Source organism: Scyliorhinus torazame, chromosome 8, assembly GCF_047496885.1.
Source record: "Scyliorhinus torazame isolate Kashiwa2021f chromosome 8, sScyTor2.1, whole genome shotgun sequence".
Lineage (NCBI taxonomy): Eukaryota > Metazoa > Chordata > Chondrichthyes > Carcharhiniformes > Scyliorhinidae > Scyliorhinus > Scyliorhinus torazame.
This window is the reverse complement of record NC_092714.1, coordinates 49314489-49337926: the sequence shown is the minus strand read 5'-3', so window position 1 is coordinate 49337926 and position 23438 is coordinate 49314489. Positions and strand designations below refer to the sequence as shown.

Sequence of the window (23438 nt, the reverse complement as noted above, 5' to 3'; positions counted from 1 at the left end):
TCCACCCCAAAAAATTTACTGAGCCGTGTTCCAGTCATATGTGCCCTGTGTAATACCTTAAACTGAATCAGGCTTAGCCTGGCGCACGAGGACGACGAGTTTACCCTGTTTAGGGCATCTGCCCACATCCCCTCCTCAATCTCCTCCCCTAACTCTTCTTCCCATTTCCCTTTTAGTTCGTCCATCATAGTCTCCCCTTCGTCTCTCATTTCCCTATATATATCCGACACCTTACCGTCCCCCACCCATTTCTTTGAGATGACTCTGTCCTGCACCTCTTGTGTCGGGAGCTGCGGGAATTCCCTCACCTGCTGCCTCGCAAAAGCCCTCAATTGCATGTACCTGAATGCATTCCCTTGGGGCAACCCATATTTCTCGGTCAGCGCTCCCAGACTCGCAAACTTCCCATCCACAAATAGATCTTTCAATTGCGTTATACCTGCTCTTTGCCACATTCCATATCCCCCATCCATTCCCCCCGGGGCAAACCTATGGTTGTTTCTTATTGGGGACCCCCCCAGTGCTCCGGTCTTTCCCCTATGTCGTCTCCACTGTCCCCAAATCTTCAGTGTAGCTACCACCACCGGACTCGTGGTATAGTTCCTTGGTGAGAACGGCAATGGGGCTGTCACCATAGCCTGCAGGCTGGTCCCCCTACAGGACGCCCTCTCTAATCTCTTCCACGCCGCTCCTTCCTCCTCTCCCATCCACTTACTCACCATTGAAATATTAGCGGCCCAATAATACTCACTTAGGCTCGGTAGTGCCAGCCCCCCCCTATCCCTACTACGCTGTAAGAATCCCTTCCTCACTCTCGGAGACTTCCCGGCCCAAACAAAACCCATGATACTCTTTTCTATCCTTTTGAAAAAAGCCTTCGTGATCACCACCGGGAGACACTGAAACACAAAAAGGAATCTCGGGAGGACCACCATCTTAACCGCCTGCACCCTCCCTGCCATTGACAATGCTACCATATCCCATCTCTTGAAATCTTCCTCCATCTGTTCCACCAACCGCGTCAAATTTAGCCTGTGCAATGTGCCCCAATTCTTAGCTATCTGGATCCCCAGGTAACGAAAGTCTCTTGTTACCTTCCTCAACGGTAGGTCTTCTATTTCTCTACTCTGCTCCCCTGGATGCACCACAAACAGCTCACTCTTTCCCATGTTCAATTTATACCCTGAAAAATCCCCAAACTCCCCAAGTATCCGCATTATTTCTGGCATCCCCTCCGCTGGATCCGCCACATATAGTAGCAGATCATCCGCATATAAAGATACCCGGTGTTCTTCTCCTCCCCTAAGTATTCCCCTCCATCCCTTGGAACCTCTCAGCGCTATCGCCAGGGGCTCAATCGCCAGTGCAAACAGTAATGGGGACAGAGGACATCCCTGCCTTGTCCCTCTATGGAGCCGAAAATATGCCGATCCCCGTCCATTTGTGACCACACTCGCCACTGGGGCCCTATACAACAGCTGCACCCATCTAACATACCCCTCTCCGAACCCAAATCTCCTCAACACCTCCCACAGATAATCCCACTCCACTCTATCAAATGCTTTCTCGGCATCCATCGCCACTACTATCTCCGTTTCACCCTCTGGTGGGGCCATCATCATTACCCCTAACAACCTCCGTATGTTCGTGTTCAGCTGTCTCCCCTTCACAAACCCAGTTTGGTCCTCATGAACCACCCCCGGGACACATTCCTCTATTCTCATTGCCATTACCTTGGCCAAGACCTTGGCATCTACATTGAGGAGGGAGATTGGTCTGTAGGACCCGCATTTTGGCGGATCCTTTTCCTTCTTTAAAAGAAGCGATATCGTTGCTTCTGACATAGTCGGGGGCAGTTGTCCCCTTTCCTTTGCCTCGTTGAAGGTCCTCGTCAGTAGCGGGGCGAGCAAGTCCAAATATTTTCTGTAAAATTCAACTGGGAATCCGTCCGGTCCCGGGGCCTTTCCCGTCTGCATGTTCCTAATTCCTTTCACCACTTCTTCTACCGTGATCTGTGCTCCCAATCCCATCCTTTCCTGCTCTTCCACCTTGGGAATTTCCAGCCGATCCAAAATCTCCATCATTCTCTCCCTCCCATCCGGGGGTTGAGCTTCATACAATTTTTTATAAAATGTCTTAAACACTTCATTCACTCTCTCCGCTCCCCGCTCCGTCTCTCCATCTTCGTCTCTCACCCCCCCTATTTCCCTCGCTGCTCCCCTTTTCCTCAATTGGTGTGCCAGCAATCTGCTCGCCTTCTCTCCATATTCATACTGTACACCCTGCGCCTTCCTCCATTGTGCCTCTGCAGTGCCTGTGGTCAGCAAGTCAAATTCCACATGCAGCCTTTGCCTTTCCCTATACAGTCCCTCCTCCGGTGCTTCCGCATACTGTCTGTCCACCCTCAAAAGTTCTTGCAACAACCGCTCCCGTTCCTTACTCTCCTGCTTCCCTTTATGTGTCCTTATTGATATCAGCTCCCCCCTAACCACCGCCTTCAACGCCTCCCAGACCACTCCCACCTGAACCTCCCCATTGTCATTGAGTTCCAAGTACTTTTCAATGCATCCCCTCACCCTTAAGCACACCCCCTCATCCGCCATTAGTCCCATATCCATTCTCCAGGGTGGACGCCCTCTTGTTTCCTCCCCTATCTCCAAGTCTACCCAGTGTGGGGCATGATCCGAAATGGCTATAGCCGTATATTCCGTTCCCCTCACCCTCGGGATCAATGCCCTACCCAACACAAAAAAGTCTATGCGTGAATAGACTTTATGGACATAGGAGAAAAACGAGAACTCCTTACTCCTAGGTCTACTGAATCTCCACGGGTCCACCCCTCCCATCTGCTCCATAAAATCCTTAAGCACCTTGGCTGCTGCCGGCCTCCTACCAGTCCTGGACTTCGACCTATCCAGCCTTGGTTCCAACACCGTGTTAAAGTCTCCCCCCATTATCAGCTTTCCGGTCTCTAGGTCTGGGATGCTTCCTAGCATTCGCCTCATAAAATTGGCATCGTCCCAATTCGGGGCATACACGTTTACCAACACCACCATCTCTCCCTGTAATTTGCCACTCACCATCACGTATCTGCCCCCGTTATCCGCCACTATAGTCTTTGCCTCGAACATTACCCGCTTCCCCACTAATATAGCCACCCCCCTGTTTTTCGCATCCAGCCCCGAATGGAACACCTGCCCTACCCATCCTTTGCGCAACCTAACCTGATCTATCAGTTTCAGGTGCGTTTCCTGTAACATGACCACATCTGCTTTAAGTTTCTTAAGGTGTGCGAGTACTCGTGCCCTCTTTATCGGCCCGTTAAGCCCCCTCACGTTCCACGTGATCAGCCGAGTTGGGGGGCTTCCCACCCCCCCCCCTTGCCGGTTAGCCATCATCTTTTTCCAGCTTCTCGCCCAGTTCCCACGCGGCTGTATTTCTCCCAGACGGTGCCCCCCCGCCCATCCTTTCCCGCACCCACTCCCCCCTTTCCCCAGCAGCAGCAACCCAGTAATTCCCCCCTCCCCCCCCCCCCGCTAGACCCCCCGCTAGCGTAATTACTCCCCCCATGTTGCTCCCAGAAGTCAGCAAACTCTGGCTGACCTCGGCTTCCCCCCCGTGATCACGGCTCGCCCCGTGCGGCGCCCCCTCCTTCCTGCTTCTCTATTCCCGCCATAATTATCATAGCGCGGGAACCAAGCCCACGCCTCTCCCTCGGCCCCGCCTCCCATGGCCAACGCCCCATCTCCTCTCCCTCCCCACCTCCCCCCATCACCACCTGTGGGAGAAAGAAAAGTTACCATACCGCAGGATTAATCATACAATCCCTCTTCGCCCCCCCCACCCCCCCACTCGTCCCACCACTTTGTCCAAACGTTCATTTTCGTAGTCCAATCATTCCAATTTTTCTTCTACAATAAAAGTCCACGCTTCATCCGCCGTCTCAAAGTAGTGGTGCCTCCCTTGATATGTGACCCACAGTCTTGCCGGTTGCAGCATTCCAAACTTTATCTTTTTTTTGTGAAGTACCGCTTTGGCCCGATTAAAGCTCGCCCTCCTTCTCGCCACCTCCGCACTCCAATCTTGATAGACGCGGATCACCGCGTTCTCCCATTTACTACACCGAGTTTTCTTCGCCCATCTAAGGACCATTTCTCTATCCTTAAAACGGAGAAATCTCACCACTATGGCTCTGGGAGCTTCTCCTGCTCTCGGTCCTCGCACCATAACTCGGTATGCTCCCTCCACCTCCAACGGACCCGTCGGGGCCTCCACTCCCATTAACGAGTGCAGCATCGTGCTCACATATGCCCCGACGTCCGCCCCCTCCACACCTTCGGGAAGGCCAAGAATCCTCAAGTTGTTCCTCCTTGCGTTATTTTCCAGTGCCTCCAACCTCTCCACACATCGTTTCTGGTGTGCCTCCTGTATCTCCGACTTCACCACCAGGCCCTGTATGTCGTTTTCATTCTCTGCTGCTTTCGCCGTCACGACCCGAAGCTCCTGCTCCTGGGTCTTTTGTTCCTCTTTCAGCCCTTCAATCGCCTGTAATATCGGGGCCAACAACTCTTTCTTCATTTCCTTTTTGATCTCCTCCACGCAGCGTTTCAAAAACTCTTGTTGTTCAGGGCCCCATATGAAACTGCCACCTTCCGACGCCATCTTGGTTTCTGCTTGCCTTCCTTGCCGTTGTTCCAAAGGATCCGCTGCAATCCGGCCACTTTCCTCTCCTTTTTCCATCCGTGTCCAGGGGGAACACCCTTCTGGTTTACCGCACGGTGTTTTCAGCCGTTAAAATTGCCGTTGGGGCTCCTATCAAGAGCCCAAAAGTCCGTTTCACAGGGAGCTGCCGAAACGTGCGACTCAGCTGGTCATCGCCGCACCCGGAAGTCCAACTTAACATTTTAAATAAACATTGGATCGCTCAACACCCTTTACTTCAAAGATAACTCAGAAAATATTGCAACAGTAAATAATTCCTTAAATGTTCCTTCAAACTTCCAAGAGACGTAACACCTTTAAACAGTATCACATCAGATTAAAGGATATATATATTTTCTGTAGAATGGCAGAGATATATTAGCTTGGTTGATTTCAGCTCCAGCACCTTGTTTTTTTCCTGCAGCTCTCTGGACACACACAAGACACACACAACCTGCTTTCTCCAACTGCAAAACTAAACTGCAAAACTTGCAGCTCTCTGGAAATACACAGACACACACAATGCTTTTTAGAATGCAACTAAAAACCTGCAAAATGGCTGACCTGACCTCAGCCCCACCCACTCTCAGACATCACTGTTTTCTTAAAGGTACAGTGCTTAAACATCCATGTCTTAAAAGGACTCTCACATGATACAATTTAAGAAACTTAACACTCTTTTGCATTAAAAAATAAGTTGTTTCAGCACAGTCTTAAATCTAGTTCCTACTCAACAATGTGGAAAACTGCCCAGGTACAACTTAAACACAAAGTGCAGGACAAATCTATTTCAGCCAATTACCGCTCCGCCAGCCAACTCTCAATATTGAGTAAAGTGATATAAGGTGTCATTTAGCTTTCAAGTGACACTTACTCAACAATAACCTGCTTGCTGATGCTTAGTTTGAGTTCCGCAAGGAGCATTCAGCTCCAGACCTCATTACAGCCTTGGTCTAAACATGGACAAAAGAGTTGAATTCATGAGATAAGGTGGCATTTGACAGAGTCAAATATTAAAGAGTCCTAGCAAAATTGAAGTCAATGGGACTTACAGGGAAAACACTTCACTGATTAGAGTCATACTCATACAAAGGAAGTTGGTTGTGATTGCTGGAATCAACCATCTCAGCCCTAGGATATTGCTGTACGAGTTCTTCAGGTTGTATCCTGGGCCCAATCATCTTTAGCTGCTTCAAACATGACCTTCCTGCCATCAGATGTAATATGGATGCCCAGTGGCAATTACTCAATGTTCAGTACCATTCACGAATCTTCGGATACTGAAACAGTCCATGCCTGGTTGCAGTAAGACCTGGACAATATTCAGGCTTAGACTGATACTCAAAAAGCAATATTTTCACAAACAAGTGCCAGGCAACAACTATCTCCCACAAAAAAGAATCTAACCATCTCCCCCTTTGATGTTCAATGGCATTACCATGAATTAATTTTCCTACTAACAACATCCTAGGAGTTACAACCGACCAGAAACTTAACAGGTTCAAAGGATATAAACACCATTGTTACACAAGTAGATCAGAGGCTGGGAATTTGGCATTGAGCAACTCACCTGACTACCCAAAGCTTGGATAACATTCACATGGCAGAAGTCAAGAGTGTGATGGAATACTCTCCGCTTTCCTGAACGACTGCAGTTGCAACAATATTCAGGATCTTGACACCATCCAGGACAAGGCAGTTTTGCTTGATTGGTACCCCCATTCACCATCTTAAACATTAATGTCTTCCACCACCATCGGTGGCACATAGCTGTAGAAATATGCATCATCTACAAAATGCTCAGCATCCACTTGCCAAGCCTCCTTCGACAGAACTTTAAGAATTCACAACCTCTACCACTAGAAGAACAAGGGCAACAGATGCATGGGAACACCGCTATCTGCAAGTTTCCCTCCTAGCCACACACCATCCTGACTTGGAAGTATATCGCTGTTCCTTCACTATCACTGGGTCAAAAATTTGGAACTCCAACCTAACAGCAGTGTGGTTGCACCTACACCACATGGAGTGCTAAGGTTCATAAGACAGCTGACCGCTACCTTCTCAGAGGCAATTAGGGGTGGGCAACAAATATTGGCCTTGTTACCGATGCTCACATTCCATGAAATGATAAAAGAGAGCAAACATTAAAAAATTGAATGTTACTTAAATGAAAGTTTAACTCAATTGAATAGACTTGAAAATCATTGGTCCCACTTATAGAAAGAGTATTGGTCATTTATTGAGCAAACTGTTAGCAAGCGCAAAATACTTCAAGTGTTTTCACCCTGCGGTACAGCAAGTTCTACTGTTCTTTCATCTTTGGGAATTTAGCTGCAATGTAGCTCAGTCTGAAACAACAAAGTTCTTTACAGATGGTTGCTGTGAAATTCTCATGGGTGGAGAAAAGGATCACGATGCACATCAGCTCATAACAAAAAACTGCCCCTTCAAGTTGAACCTCTTGTAAAAATAAGTAATACCATGTGGACAATTAATAGTAAGCATGGAGAAGAATGGGGAAAATACAACGCTTTCAAGAATTTTATTCTTCTGTCTCCAAGAAAAGTCTGTTCAAATGTTATCTGACATTTTATAGCAACACTTCATTTCTGTACTCATGAATGGAATTTTAATTTGAATATAATTTTCCCTTAATATTCCTTCTTTTAATATTCTGCCCACAAATTGCGTTACCTGCTGAATTTGTCTAATTTTGTTGTTACATGATTATGCATTTCCAGGTTTTTAAACTTGATCACTTAGTCTGTTTATGATTTTTAGATGCACTTCATTTACATCAACTCCAAATCAGCCTTTGCACTGAAACATGTCTCTTGAATAAAACGCCATCAATATCATTGAGATTATGTGGCCATTAACATAATGCGTTCAGCAGCTCCCACAAGCAGCAAACTGCCGGTTTTGTTTCCGACACTACAATGGTTACAATACCTCAGAAGCACTTCCTTGGCTGCAAACCCTCTGGGACATCCTGAGGTTATGAAAGTCATTATGTAATTACAAGTTTGTTATTTCTTTTCCATCATTCTAGGTTGAATTCAAACCCACAATCTAGATAAAACAAGAAACTATACTAGCCAAACTTTTTTTCCCCTTGTAGGGGATAGTGCAAATTTAATGTAGTTCTAGTGAAGCAAAAATTATACATTTACCACATACTGAAACGATTACATATTTACTCCAGCTTGTACTTGAGATACATCCAATGATGGCAATGTTCTACAATTTATAAAGCTATGTTCATAGTTTGTAGGTTTGGTCCCCAGTTACCAGTGGGCATATATGTGTGATCGAGGTTTGCCACTTAATGTGATGGCCACTAGAAGCCATATGTAGTTTGTAAATCATGCTATTGATCCAATGCCTGCAACCTCAGGGACTACTGCTGAAACCCATCAGCCAACCAGTCAGCTTCTCTCCTTTATCTGCCTACAGTGTAAGTGCAGTGTAGAGTTGGCAGTTATTACTGATTTCTGAGTATGATTGGGTGTTGTTGGTGATAGAGAAGAGGGTGCACAAATCATTGAATGGTAGTGTTAAAAGAATGTTGTTGTTGCTCATCACCTACAGCTCCCTGAACCACTACCTCAATGAACCTCCTGACTGCTGGCCCCTAGACTGAGTACTACTGCTCTAATTTCACCTGGATACAGTCATCAGGAAATTGAAGAAGTATAACCATTTCAACATTTGATCCATTTAAGCAGAGCAATGGTACAGGGGTTGGGATTATAATGCATTGTTATTTTTGTTAAGTACCAATTTTTAAAAAGGTATCAGTTTCCCACCTGTATTTCACTAAAACAGTATGTCAGGTAAGTACAGCTGCTGCTGCTCAAAGTAAATGGACACTAACAGGTAACTTTGAAATTGACATTATCACAAATACTATTGATTGTTGCATTTTGAGCAATATAAATACATTTTAAGTGGTGGGGACTGTGCACATGGTCATTCAGAACAATTGTAATAAACTGAATATTTCTACAGTCGCCACCAAACCCCAGGCTTAACTTTCTCAATTGTCAATAAGAACAGGAAATGTTGGAAAAACCCAGATTTGGCTCCTGGCCACTTACCCATCTTGTCCTACACTAATGCACTCTCCTTCTATTCTCTCAATTCTCTGTTTGAATCTCTTCCATCTAAACATTTTCTTCTTCACAGAATCACAGAACATTACAGTGCAGAAGTGGCCGTTCAGTCCATCGAGTCTGCACCAACACATGAAAGGTCCTGCTGACCTGCCCACTTACTCCCACTTTCCAGCACTTGGCCCATAGCCTTGAATGTCATGATGTGCCATGTATTCATCCAGGTACTTTTTAAAGGATCTGAGGCATACTGCCTCGACCACCCTCCCAGGCAGTGCATTCCAGACCTTTACCATTATCTGGGTAAAAACGTTTTTCCTCAAATGCCCTCCCACCCCTCACTTTGAACTTGTGTTCCCTCGTAACTGACCCTTCAACTAAGGGGAACAGTTGCTCCCTATCCACCCTGTCCATGCCCCTCATAATCTTGTACTCATTAATCAGGACACCCCTGTCTTCTCTGCTCCAGAGAAAACAACCCAAGCCTATCCAACCTCTCTTCATAACTTAAAATGTTCCATCCCAGGCAACAACCTGGTGAATCGCCTCTGCACTCCTTCCAGTGCAATCACATACTTCCTATAATGTGGCGACCAGAAGTGCACACAGTACTCCAGCTGCGGCCTCACCAAAGTTCTATACAGCTCCAGCATGACCTACCTGCTTTTGCAATCTATGCCCCGAATGACAAAAGTGAGTGTCCCATGTGCCTTTTTCACCACCCCATTAACCTGCCCTTCTGCCTTCAGAGATCTATGGACAAACACGCCACGGTTCCTTTGTTCCCTGGAACTTCACGGTGTCAGGCCATTTACTGAATACTTCCTTGTCAAATTACTCCTTCCAAAGTGTACCACCTCACGCTTTTCAGCGTTAAATTCCATCTGCCACCTATCTGCCCATTTGACCATCTCGTCTACATCTTCCTGGAACCCAAGGCACTCAACCTCACCTCGGCCAATCTTTGTGTCTTCCCCAAGCTTACTAGTCCTACCCCCCACAGAGTCAGCGATGTAATTTATATAAATGTCAAACAATAGGGGGCCCAGCACAGATCCCTGTGGTACACCACTGGACACTGGCTTCCAGTCACTAAAGCAGCTGTCTATCATCACCCTCTGTCTCCTACCGCAAAGCCAATTATGAATCCACCTTATCAAATCACCCTGTATCCCATGTACATTTGCCTTCTTAATAAGTATCCCATGTGGGACCTTGTCAAAGGCTTTGCTGAAATCAATGTAAGCTACATCAACTGCACTACCCTCATCTACGCACTTGGTTACATGCTCAAAAAGTTCAATCAAATTTGTTAGGCATGACCTCCCTCTGACAAAATCATGACGACTGTCCCTGATCAAATCTTGGCCTCAAATCCAACAAGCCCTTGGTGTGATTTCACTTCAGGAGTCAGTGGCACATGTGCTACCTGTGCAAAGTTACACCCCAGAAGTCAGCTGCAAACTTGTTCTCTCCTAGAATCAGCTCTATTGTGCTTTGTGTGGAGTTTCACTCCTGAAGTTGGCTGCACATATGCTCCGTGTGTTGGATTTCACTTCTGGATTCCAAATATCTTCTCACATGCCAGCCATTTTAAATTGGATCTATCTGTAACTGGTGTGATGTAAGAAATCAATTCAAGCACAGCAAAATCCAACAACCATCATTAAATACTTGGATTTAATACTTGGCACCTCAGACAGTACAACAGTCCCTCAGTACTGCAGTGGCAGTGCCAGTTTAGAATACAATGTCAAGTTTGTGAAGTGGGGCGTGAGCTACAACCAACAAAGCACAACAGCGCCTATACTTCCTCAGGAAACGAAGGAAATTCGGCATGTCCACATTAACTCTTAACAATTTTTACAGATGCACTATAGAAAGCATCCTATCTGGCTGCATCACAGCTTGGTATGGCAACTGCTCGGCCTAAGACCTTAAGAAACTACAGAGAGTCGCTCGAACCCACCTCCCATCCATTGTGTAGTCAGATACTGAAAAGGTGTGAAAAAAGCAGGGTAGTTGAGATGGACGACTTTAACTTCCCCATATTGACTGAGAATCCCTTACAATCAGGGGCTTCGGATGGAGAGCAATTTGTTTGATATGTTCAGGAGGGTTTTTTGATACAGTGTGTTGACAATCCAACCAGGGAGGGGGCCATACTATACTTGGACTTGTGGAATGAGCCAGGCCAGGTGATGATTCAGTGGGGGAGCATTTTGGTCTTAGTGACCATAATTCCATAAGATTTTGAGTAGTCATGGATAAAGACAAGAGTGGCCCAAGGGTGAGGGTGCTTAATTGGGCGAGCGCCAATTACATCCAAATAGTCAGGAACTGGGGAATGTGGATTGGGAGCGTCTATTTGAGGGCAAATCCACTTCTGACATGTGGGACGCTTTTAAAGGCCAGTTGATTGAAGTGCAGGAAAGACATGTCCCTGCAAAAATGAAGGATAGAAATGGCAGGATTCGGGAACCATGGATGACAAGGGAAATTGTAAGCTTAGTCAAAAAGAAAAAGGAATCATACGACAGGTCTAGGTATCTAAAAACTGACAAAGGCCCTGAGGAGTACAGTGAAAATAGGAAGGAACTTAAATGTGGAATTGGGAGGGCTAAAAAGGGCAATGAAATGACTTTAGCAAACATGGTCAAGGAGAATCCCAAGGCTTTTTATGCATATATTAGGAGCAAGAGGGGAGCAAGAGAAAGAGTAGGCCCACTTAAAGACAATGGAGGGAAGTTATGCATGGAACCACAGGAAGTGGGTGAAATCCTTAATGAGTACTTTGTATCGGTATTCACTAGTGAGAAGGACATGATGGATATTGAGATCAGGGATAAGAGTGTGATCTCTCTTGAAAATGTCAATATATCAAATGAGGAAGTGTTGAGCATCCTAAATTGCATTACGGTAGACAAGTCTCCGGGGACGGATGGGGTCTACCCCAGCTCACTACAGGAGGCAAGGGGAGAATTAGCTGGGTCCTTAACAGATATCTTCACATCCTCTTTGAACACAGGCCAGGTTCCAGAGGACTGGAGAATAGCCAATGTTATTCCTTTGTTTAAGAAAAGAAACAGGGACAATCCAGCAAATTATAGGCCGGTGAGCCTGACATCATTGGTGGGGAAGCTATTGGAAAAGATATTGAGGAACAGGATGTATGCACATGGACAGACAGTGTGATTTTGTATGGGGAAGGTCATGTCTCACCAACTTTTTTTTTCTTTTAAAAATTTAGAGTACCCAATTCATTTTTTTCCCGATTAAGGGGCAATTTAGTGTGGCCAATCCACCTAGCCTGCACATTTTTGGGTTGTGGGGGCGAAACCCACGCAAACACGGGGAGAATGTGCAAACTCCATACGGACAGTGACCCAGAGCCAGGATCGAACCTGGGACCTCGGCGCCGTGTGGCTGCAGTGCTAACCCACTGCACCACCGTGCTGCCCATGTCTCACCAACTTGATTGAGTTTTTTGAAGAGGTGACAAAGAAAATTGATGTGGGAAGGGCTGTGGATGTAGTTTATATGGACTTTAGTAAGACGTTTGACAAGGTCCCACATGGCAGACTGGTACAAAAACTAAAATCACATGGGATTTGGAGTGGGCTGGCTAGATGGATACAGAACTGGCTTGATTATAGAAGACAGAGTAGCTGTGGAAGGGTGCTTTTATGAATGGAGATCTGTAGCTAGTGGTGTTCTGCAGGGATCAGTGCTGAGGCCTCTGTTGTTTGTAGTATATATAAATGATCTGGAGAAAAACGTGGGTGATCTGATTAGTAAGTTTGCGGATGACACGGAGATTGGCGGAGTTGTTGATTGTGCTGAGGATTGCCAGAGGATACAACTGGATATAGGTAGATTGGAGACTTGGGCACAGAAATGGCAGATGGAGTTTAATCCAGTCAAATGCAAGGTGATGCATTTTGGAGGATTAAATCGAGGTATGAATTATACTGTAAATGGCAGAACCCTTGGGAACATTGAAATACAGAGGCACCTGGGCATGCAGATCCACAGTTCTTAAAAGTGGCAACACGGGGGCCAAGGTGATTAAGAAGGCATATGGCATGCTTGCATTCATCAGCCGGAGCATTGAGTACAAGAGTTGGGAAATCATGTTGCAGCTATATAAAACCTTGGTTTGGTCGCTTTTGTAGTATTGCGTGTAGTTCTGGTCACATTATCAGAAGGACATGGATGATTTGGAGATAGTGTTAAGAAGGTACACCAGGGTGTTGCCTGATCTCGAGGGTGTTGGTTGTGAGGAAAGTTTGAATAAACTCGGATTGTTTTCACTGGAAAGATGGAGGCTGAGGGGAAACCTGATAGAGGTCTATAAAATTATGAGGGGCATAGACAGGGTGGACAGTCAGAGGCTTTTTCCAAGGGTGTCAATTACAAGGGAACACAGGTTCAAGGTGAAAGGGGGAAAGTTTAAGGAAAATGTAAGGAGTAAGCTTTTCACGCAAAGAGTGGTAGGTGCCTGGAATGCGCTACCAGAGGATGCGGTAGAAGCAGGCACATTAACAACATTTAAGAGGAATCTAGATAGATACATGAATAGGGAGGAAATAGAGGGATACGGACTGAGTACGGGTAGAAGGTTTTTTTTTAGTTAGGGCATCATGATCGGCACAGGCTTGGAGGGTTGAAGGACCTGTCCCTGTGCTGCACTTTTCTTTGTTCTTTAAAAAGTCAGTTCTGGGCGGGAATAGCGCTACAAGCACCAAAACGACCCCGCGATCCAACAGCACCCGGTTACTATTTTGGGCCACCCCTCCCCCTCACACGGATAGGGCACCACCATGTCTGATCCCCAGTGTGGGCAAAATGCCAGTCTGCCACTGCCCCCGTCAATGACACCTGCGCACCGGGGCATTACCAGGGTGGCAGTGCCAAGGTACCCGGATGGCACCAACCATGCCAAGGTGCCTGCCTGGTCAGAGGCTGACCACCCAGGGGCTTTCGATTGCCTGGGAGACCCTCAAGTGCTGATACACTTGGTTCCCGTTCGGTGGGACCAGTACTAATCGGCACTCGGCTGAGATCTCCTCAGCGAAGCCGCTCAATGGCGGGTAAGGTTCGATCCAGCTGCGACACGGCTAAGTGGGTTTTTTAATTCACTTAACTGTAGAAGACTGGGTCCCGCCCACCGCGACATCTCGCGGGATTTGAGTAGATCTCGCAAGGCGTAACGGCCGTCGAGAATCCCAAGGCTGGCCTCTCTCGGGATCTCCCGTCCTGATTCCTGCGGGACGCAGCCGGTAAATCGGGCCCTCTGTTTCGGGCTACCCGTATATCCTCACTTTTCCCCACTCAACCAATATATGCAGCCTTCATAGAACTTGATCCTTTGAACTCTTTTTCAACTACATCATCCTATTACTTCTTTCCTGACTTTAAGGGTCTCCTTAAAATCTGCCTTCCTAACCATGCTTAAGGATCATTTTATGACTCTTTTATTACTGTTCAGTGTCAATATTTCCTCTGAAATGTCTTAGGGGTTTGATGACAACTGTATGCAAGTGTAACTGAAATCAAAATATACTTTGTTTGCAATTTAAAATCCACAAGAGTGTTTGTGGGTCACTTTGGTATTAATTGAGGTTTGATAGCAAGGCAGTGGACTCTTTACCTTCCATCTGGCCAGCTTGAGGCTGAACTGTTGTGTAGGGTTGCTGCTGCTGGGGAGCACCAGACTGATGAGCTACAGATGATGAAGAAGCAATACTGTCAGGTGTTCCTGATCGTTCATCTACTGGAGCACTTGGAGGGCCTGAAACACAGGAGATAAATTAATGAGCAAAAATGCATTGATCAGTGGCAAAGGCAGGATTTATATTGCAAATATTCTCTCCAAAATTCTGCAAAACACAATCCACATCAGAAATACATAAAAGTTACAACTTGGAAACAAGTTATTGAGTCCAACCAGTCTGTGTGGTGTTCGCCCCCTCCCAAGCGAACAAATAGTTTCAATCACAGATACCTACCCTGTTGCCATATCCCTTCTGCCATTTTCTTTCATCCAGCTATCCAATCAGAATTAATTTAAAAGTCACATTAATTTTCTGATGTGAGAAAAATGAGTCTGCACGATGTATGTGTGGTGAGTGAGTGGTGGTGTTGTTTAGTGGTAGAAGTCTCTTTAGAAAAGGGTGGCATAGTGTTGTCCTTCAGCATATTTAGCATTGTAGTAATAGTGATTATAAGAAAGTTAGACTTCAGTCAGTACATTTAATGTTGTTCGCATACTTCTTCAGCTGCCATCTCTATTCATTGCATAAATATTTTCCAACCACTGACAGATCTATAAGCAACAGTACTTTACTGTGTAACTAAGGCTGCACAGTTCCAAGTATTTCCCTCAAATTGTGTGGTTTTCTTTGAATGCATTTGATTTATTTAATTATCATTTAAAATATCATGATCTTCTATAATATGTACTGCTGCTGCACAATGTTCTTATTCAAATTATTTTTATTTATTAAATGGATGTGGACTAGGACAGCATTTAGTCCATAGAACCCCTACAGTGCAGGCCATTCTGCCCATCAAGAACCACCGACCCTGTCAGGGATCACCCTACCTAGGCCCACTCCCTTGCCCTATCCCCATAAAACCTGCACATCTTTGAGCACTAAGGGACAATTTAACATGGCCAATGCACCTAACCTGCACATCTTTGAGCACTAAGGGACAATTTAACATGGCCAATGCACCTAACCTGCACATCTTTGGGCTGTGGGAGGAAACTGGAGCACCTGGAGGATACCCACGCAGACACAGGGAAGACATGCAAACCCTACAGAGTCACCACAGTATGGAATCAAATCCAGGACCCTGGCACTATGAAGCAGCAGTGGTAACTATTGTGCCTCCATGCTTATCCCTAATTGCTTGAGGTGATGGTGAGTTGCCTTCTTGAATTGGTGCAGTTCCTGTGGTGTAGGTACATAGGAACAGGAGTAGGCCATTCAGCCCTCGAGCCTGTCCCAACATTCAATGAGATCATGGCTAATCTGCAACCTTACTCCATATACCTGCCTTTGGCCCATATCCCTTAATATTTTTGCTTAACGAAAATCTATCTATCTCAGATTTTAAATGAACTAATCTAGCTTCAGCTGCTGTTTGTGGGAGAAAGTTCCAAACCTCTACGAAGTTCTTTTTAACATCTCTCCTGAACGATCTAGCTGTAATTTTTAGACTATGCCTCCTAGTTTTAGAATTCTCCAACCAGTGGAAATAGTCTTTATTGACCCGGTTTTTCTTGAATACTTCGATCAGATCACGCCTTAAATGTCTAAATTCTAGCGAAAACAGGTCTAATTTGATTAATCTCTCCTTGTAACTTAACCCCTGCAATCCAGGTATCATTTTTGTAAACCTAAGTTGCACACCCTCCAAGTCCAAATTATCCTTCTTAAAGGTGTGATGCCCAGAACTGCTCACAGTACTGAGTTACACCCACAGTGCTGTTAAGGAGGTTATTTCAGAATTTTGATCCAGCAACAGTGAAGGAACAGAAATATAGTACCAAATCAGGATGGTGAGTGGCTTAGAGGAGAACTTACTGGTGGTGGTGTTCCCATGTATCTGCTGCCCTTGTCCTTCTAGATCAGTGATGGGCAACTAGGCAAGTGAGTGGGCCTCATAAAGGACCCTCCTTCATCCCAGTGGGCCGCAAGGTTGAAATCGGGCATGTTCATTAACCATGACCCCTAGATTAAGATTAAATACTTTTAATACATGCTATATATTTCATAACGAGTTATAGAAAATGCTTAATCATTTATATATTAATAGAACTCTCAGCTTCAAATGGTAAAAACAAAAGAAAGATTTGCACTTTGGATGCAGAGAGCACACAGCTCTCAGTCAATGCTGTGTGCAATGAGCATGCACCTCACATCACGTGCATATCATTTCAGTCATACTGGTAGGAACAAAATCTCAGCAGACGGAAATTAGCAGAAAATGGCAACCCTGCGCATGGGCAACAGCCAACAAAATGTCTTGTGGGCTACAGTCAGAACCCAGATGGGCCGCATGTGGCCCCCAGGATGCAGGGTACCCACCACTGATCTGGATAGTAACGGTCATGGGTCTGGAAGGTGATTTGATTTGAGTTATTTATTGTCACGTGTACCGAGGGACAGTGTAAAGTATTGTTCTGCTTATAGTCCAGGCAGATCGCTCCACACATGAAAACATAGAACATAACTATAAATAACAGTTAGGAAGAGGATCTGTAGGGGAGAGCTCGCAGGAAGTCGGCAGACTGCAACGCCATCTTGGGAGGAAACAAAATTCAATTTTAAACCCAGCTACAGCCTGTTGTTTTCTTTCCCCTCCTTTTTTGATCTTCGTCCTGCATCACTGCCTTTGGCTTCTCCTTTCTCATGTTTCTCCTCCTCTGATCCTCCAGCCACTGCTGGACATCTCCAGGGGTTTACTCCCCGTTCCTGGCTCCCCCGGCCCGGCCTCCTGCTGCTGGGGGAAGCTGGGCCGCCTTCGTGGTACAGGCGGCCTCACTGCCTGTCCCTGGTTGCTATGTCTAGCTTCTTTCCATTGTGTCCGGGCCTCATTGTGCCAACTCTACCCCTACCTGGCTGGACCGTCTCCCCACTGGCACCAACAGCAGCAACCCACCTAAGGTGCTGCCTTAGGAGCCTTGGCGAGTTCTGCAGTGCATCATGTAGATGATACATGTTGCTGCCACTGTTCGGTGCTGGAGGGAGAGAAGGGTCGTGGAAGGTGTGCCAATCAAGTGGGTTGCTTTGTCCTGGATTGTGTCGAGCTTCAGTGCTGTTGGAGCTGCATTTATCCAGGCAAGTGGAGAGTATCCCATCACACTCCCGACTCGTGCCCTGTAGGCCGTAGACAGACTTTGAGGAGTTAGGTGGTGAGTTACTCAACGTAGGATTCCTTGCCTCTTATCTGCTCTTGTAGCCACAATTTTTATATGGTTAGTTTCTGGTCAATGATAACTCCCAGGATGTTGATAGTAGGTGATACAGTGATTATAATGCCATCGAATGTCATGGGGCGATGGTTGGATTCTCTCTTGTTGGAGATGGCCATTGCCCAGCACTTGTGTGGCACAAATGCTCCTTGCCACTTGGCAGCCCAAGCCTGGACATTGTTCATGTCTTTCTGCATTTGGAGATAGGACAGCTTCAGTAACTGAGGAGTGAATTATGCTGGACATTGTTCACTGATAATTGCACATCCACACTTCTGACCTTATGATGGAAGGAAGTTCATTGATGAAGCAGCTGAAGATGGTTGGGCCTCGAGCACTACCCTGAGGAACTCCTACAATGATGTTGTGGGGCTGAGATGACTGACCTGCAACCACTACAACCATCTTTCTTTGTGTCAGGTATGACTTTCCCCAATATCTACGGAGTTGAGTTTTGCCAGGGCTCCTTGATATCATACTCCATCAACTACTGCCTTGATGTCAAGGGCAGTCACTCTCACCTCACCTCTGGAATTCAGATCTTTTGCCCATTTTTGAACCAAGTCTGTAATCAGGTCAGCAGCTGAGTGACCTTGGTGGAACCCAAACAAAGCATCAGGTTATTACTAAGCCGCTTGATAGTGCTATTGATTTACCCCTTCCATCATTTTACTTATGATCGGGAATAGATTGATGGAGCGGTAATTGGCCGTGTTGGATTAGTCCTGATTGTTGTCTACAGGGCATACTTGGGCAATTTTCCACACTGCCGAATAGTCGGTGTTGTAGCTGTAATGGAACAGCTTGGCTTGGAGCATGGCAGGCTTTGGAGCGCAGGTTTTCAAAATTATTGTCAGGGCCTGTAGCCATTGCAGTATCCAGTGTCTTCTGCCATTTCCTGATGTCATGTGGTGTGAATTGAATTTGCCAAAGATTGGCACCTGTGATGCTGGGGACCCCCAGAGGAGACCTAGATGGATCATCCACTCGGCACCTCTGACCTAAAATTGTTGTGAATGCTTAAGCCTTATTCTTTGCACTGATGTGCTGGTCTCCTCCATCATTGAGGATGGGGATACTTGTGCAGCCTCCTCCTCCAGAGAGTTGTTTAATTGTCCACCACCATTCACTATAGGATGTAGCAGAACTGCAGAGCTGAGATCTGATCCACTGGATGTGGAATTGTTTAGTTCTATTACCTGCTGCTTATGCTGTCTGGTACGCAGGTAAGTCTTGTGTTGTAGCTTCACTAGGTTGACACCTCATTTTTAGGTATGCCTGGTGTTACCTCTGGCATCCCCTCCAGCACTCTACATTGAACCATGGCTGATCCCGTGACTTGGTGTTAATGGTAGAGTGGGGAATATGCCGGGTTCTTTAAGTTATCGATTGTGGTTGATTGCAATTCTGCTGTACTGATGGTCCACAGCGCCTCATGGATGCCACACCATGAGTGGCTAGATCTGTTCACCGTGATAGTGAACACAACACAATGGAGGATATCCTTATTATGCATATGGAACTTTGCCTCCACAAGGTGTGATATGGTACGAATTAAGTAATGGCATGATGGGAAAACTGGTCAATGGGAAGACTGGTCAAAAGGTTTGATACAATGTAAGAAAGGCTGAAACTACTCATTCCAGCTCACCAGACCCATGTAAAGAATGCTGCCCTAACCATTTCAGACTGTAAGACTGATAAGGCCAACTCTGCATAACTTGAAGTCTGAAAAGATCAGCAACGGTCGAGCCATTCCAAAACACCGGACCTCAGCAACTCCTGATAAAACTAACTCGTCATAACCCAGGGCCGTAGGAATTTAAAACAAGGTAAGTTCAGGGAGAAACAAGTCTATTCCAACCTTTCAATGTTCCCTCCAAGGACGAAATAATGGTATGAGTGATATGACCAAACATGGTCTGGTCTATGCTTCCGTTTGTATTTCCGATCAAACTCTTGACGAGACTGTTGTCACACAATCTTGATAATGATAATGTATAAATATTGAGCTAATTCTCTGCGAAAGCACGGAACTTGTGAAAAACTCAGCAGTTGTGTTGACTGCTCTCCGACTTCAAATTTCAGCCATTACTGCATGCAGTTGTTTTCGAAAATAAAGCTTGTTATTCTGTCTTAATGAGTGTGTTGATTCTTTCTACCACAGATGCGGGAAAATATTGACTTTGACATTTTGGCGCAAGCGAGCAGTTACCAATATCCTGAGTGAATTCTGTGGGGGGCTGAAGAAGTGATCGAGCCAGGCCCGGAGGAAAGAGACGGACCCCGGCACAAGGTAAGATTAACCTTGGTCTCTCTCTCTCTCTCGGATTGGTGGTTCGACCACTCATCCCTGATGGAAGTAACTAAACAGGTGGCGGTGCTCGAATCTAAATTGTACTGTTAGTAGAGTACTTAGGGTCAGGGACCCCAATTGTGGCTAGCCTTAGGTCAGGGACCTCTTGTTTTACAGGTTTAAGTTTGGGTCAGGGACCCTGCAATTTGATTTGGTACCAGGGATTTTTTTTGATCATTTTTTGATTGCCAGGGGCATATTTTATTGACATTATGGGACAGAGTTTAGACAAAACAGAGGGCAATTCCCCTCTATTTTTCATGTGCTCTGAAAACCCGTCTCAAGAAACTAATTTACGGAGATTATCTGCAGTGCTGAACAATAAATTGAGTAACGATATTTGGCTACTAGGGGGCACTTGGAACTACGATAATTGCATTTCTGCTGAGAAAAGTATTTGGCCGAGAAACGCCAGCTTCCACTAATCGCCACGAACAATCATTATTAATGAGTTGGAGAGATAACGCCCGTAGAAAAGGGATTGATGATTGTGTGGATGGTAAAGCAAAAAATTGGGAGACTTTAAAATTGGAATGTGAACTTTGGGATAGAAAGCATAAACAAGGCGAAAATAAAAAATCTCCAACCAATAGGCAGGGAGGGCTAGCCCATCAAATTAAACGAAAGGAGGATCCTCCCAGTTGCTCTGGCATGCCGATGTTTCCCTATTCAGGCAATACGGAAGAGGAGGAGGATTTAACCCCTGTACCCCACCCTCATCCTGCACACCCCGATCCTACAATTCCACCGTCCCAAGTCCAGACTCCCCCTTATGGTCCCACTGCCAAGAAAACTCCTGCTAACGCATCCCCCGTAGCAACACGCACTCAGTCACATACGCAAGCCGTTAATATGGAACAACCCTTCACTCACCTCTGTTAATCAGGCTTTTCTTGATTTATCACTCCAACCCAAGGAGGAGGAAACTTTCCCCCCCCCCCCCCCCCGGCAAATTATCCCATTAGGTGTGTTATTAACCCCCACGCTGGTGATAATGACGACCCATTCATTGAGGTGTGGCAGGCTTTTAAACCCCATGAGCTATGGCCCAATGTCCCTCCTGTAAAGATGACCCAGAGGGGTTCACTAAGTTTTGAGGAGAACTGCGACCATGTACTGTGCTACCGCACATGATCAATATTCACTGATTTATTCATCCCTTCCCCCAGAATTAGGGGAAAGATGGAAAAATGAATTAGGACTTCACGGGGACACGTGGACAGCCTTCAGCGCCGCACATCAAACGGAGGACAATCAGCGTACTTTAATGTTCCCTGCACTAAAGCGGGCTCTCCGTAAACCCGTTGACATCGCCAAACTCCTAGAATACATCAGAGATCTTGGACCAAACCCCCACTTCTAAGGAAGATAGTCCAGAATTTTTTGACCGCTTTTGTGGCGTGTACACTCTTTACTCCGGGGACATTGCTTTCAATGCAGGCACACAGTCTCCCCAATTTAATGCATTATTAATGCAGGTTTTGCCTGACAGTGTAGCATCCAGTATTAAAACTAATAATATGGACTGGTCTGACAATTCTAAACCTCAAATGAAACGTGCTGTGTCTTATTATTGGAGCAATGGCCGCAACCGTGAGACCTGTTACAAAGACACTTCGCCCAAAATTAAATCCGAATTCATCCAACGTCCCTCTCAAAGAAGAGCTCCTAAAGGTCAGAACTCTCAGACAGATTCACGTTACTATCGCCCAGATTGCACGGACCCTCCTGAATTTGGTTACCGCTCACAGGCTCCTTACTCCTTCACTCCACACATGGAGGATTTCGACAGCGCTCCTCCGCGTCGTCCTCCTGCCAAATATAATGTCACTTGCTTCAACTGTCAACGTACAGGCCACTGCGCTAGAGATTGTCCACCACCCCGACGACAAGGTAGATTTCAACCCCGTCGGCAGACACCCTTCACTACCTCTAACCCCAACTGACTAGCCAGATCGAATTTTCCGGTCCTCTCAACAGACCACTCTGACGAGCCCACCGCTACGATTTACAGAGAGGACGTGCCTATCCCCTTCCTGATTGACACCGGCGCAACTCATTCTACGCTAGACTGGACATTAATTCAGAAACATTGCTTTCCCCTTCCTGATAAGCATGTGGAACTTGCTGGTTTCATGGGGGAAGGTGCTGTTTATCCGCTTACGAAGCCGCTCTCTGTTCAATTTGAGGGCCGGGAATGTTGCATCCTTTCACGGTTACCCGCGTCCTCGGTGTCAACCTGGCCGGACGTGACTTGCTGTGCCCCTTGCAGGTGGAAATTGTTTGCCTTGATAACGGCATTACTATATCAGCTATCCCGCAGGCCCAGCTTCGAAATTTTCCCCTTTTCACTACTCCACAGTGGTGGTTGGTTGATTTTGATCCCTTACATGTTTCATCTCCCTTAGATATTCCCAATCCACATGTCACTCTTTGCTACGATCATACAGGATGCTCGCCTGATTTGGAGAGCATTTACCAAGACGCCCTCGGTTCTCTACAATCCGTTTCCTTTGTTGGCCTCGCTAAGGGAAAAGAAGGGTCTGCCTTTCTTGTCAATTTACCCCACGACCTCTGGCGTCAGTCGGGACTTGTGTCACCCCATGTGACCCTTTCTGTGAACGAAGGCTACAGTGCCAAGTCCTTGGGATTTCTGGCAGCTGCACTACGAGGACAAGCTGATCCTTTCTTTAATGGAAGTCAGATCCTACCCGCAGGCACTTTAGAATATTTTCAACGCCCATTTGTCCTCATTGGCACACTGCACCACCATCGTTCAGTCCAATCAATGACTTCTTAACTACCCGCAGATTTATGGGCGGCCTCCAAACACGAAGTTGGTCTCACTAATGTCCCTCCCGTTGTTATTAAAGTTAAACCTGACATGCCCTTGCCCTCGATTTCACAGTACCCTTTGCGCCCCGAGGCTGAAGAAGGAGTCTCGGTCATGATTCAATTGTTCCTTCAACACGGAATTGTGGTACCATGCCAATCGCCCTGTAACAGCCCGATTCTTCCAGTTCCTAAGATAGGAAGACCATCCGAATGGTGTTTGGTCCAAGATCTCTGATGTATTAATCAGATAGTGGAACCCTTACATCCTATTGTCCCAAAACCGGCGACAATCCTTAGTAATGTCCCACCGGAAGCGACTGTTTTCACCCTTGTTGATTTACAACATGCCTTTTTTGCAATACCCCGCGCCCATGAATCACAGTATTTGTTTGCCTTTTCATTTAAGGGCAACCAATACACTTGGACTAGGCTCCCACAGGGC

General features: G+C 46.2%; 1 protein-coding gene across 5 annotated transcripts in view; it reads right to left on the bottom strand.

Moving 5' to 3' along the window:
- Positions 1–23438, bottom strand: part of tfg (trafficking from ER to golgi regulator) — a 211648-nt gene that overhangs the window by 73616 nt on the left and 114594 nt on the right. For all 5 annotated transcript variants that reach the window (XM_072513550.1, XM_072513549.1, XM_072513552.1 and 2 more), the window contains one exon: positions 14473–14613. In XM_072513550.1, coding sequence (XP_072369651.1) covers positions 14473–14613 — 141 coding nt within the window. The remainder of the gene's footprint in view (positions 1–14472; positions 14614–23438) is intronic.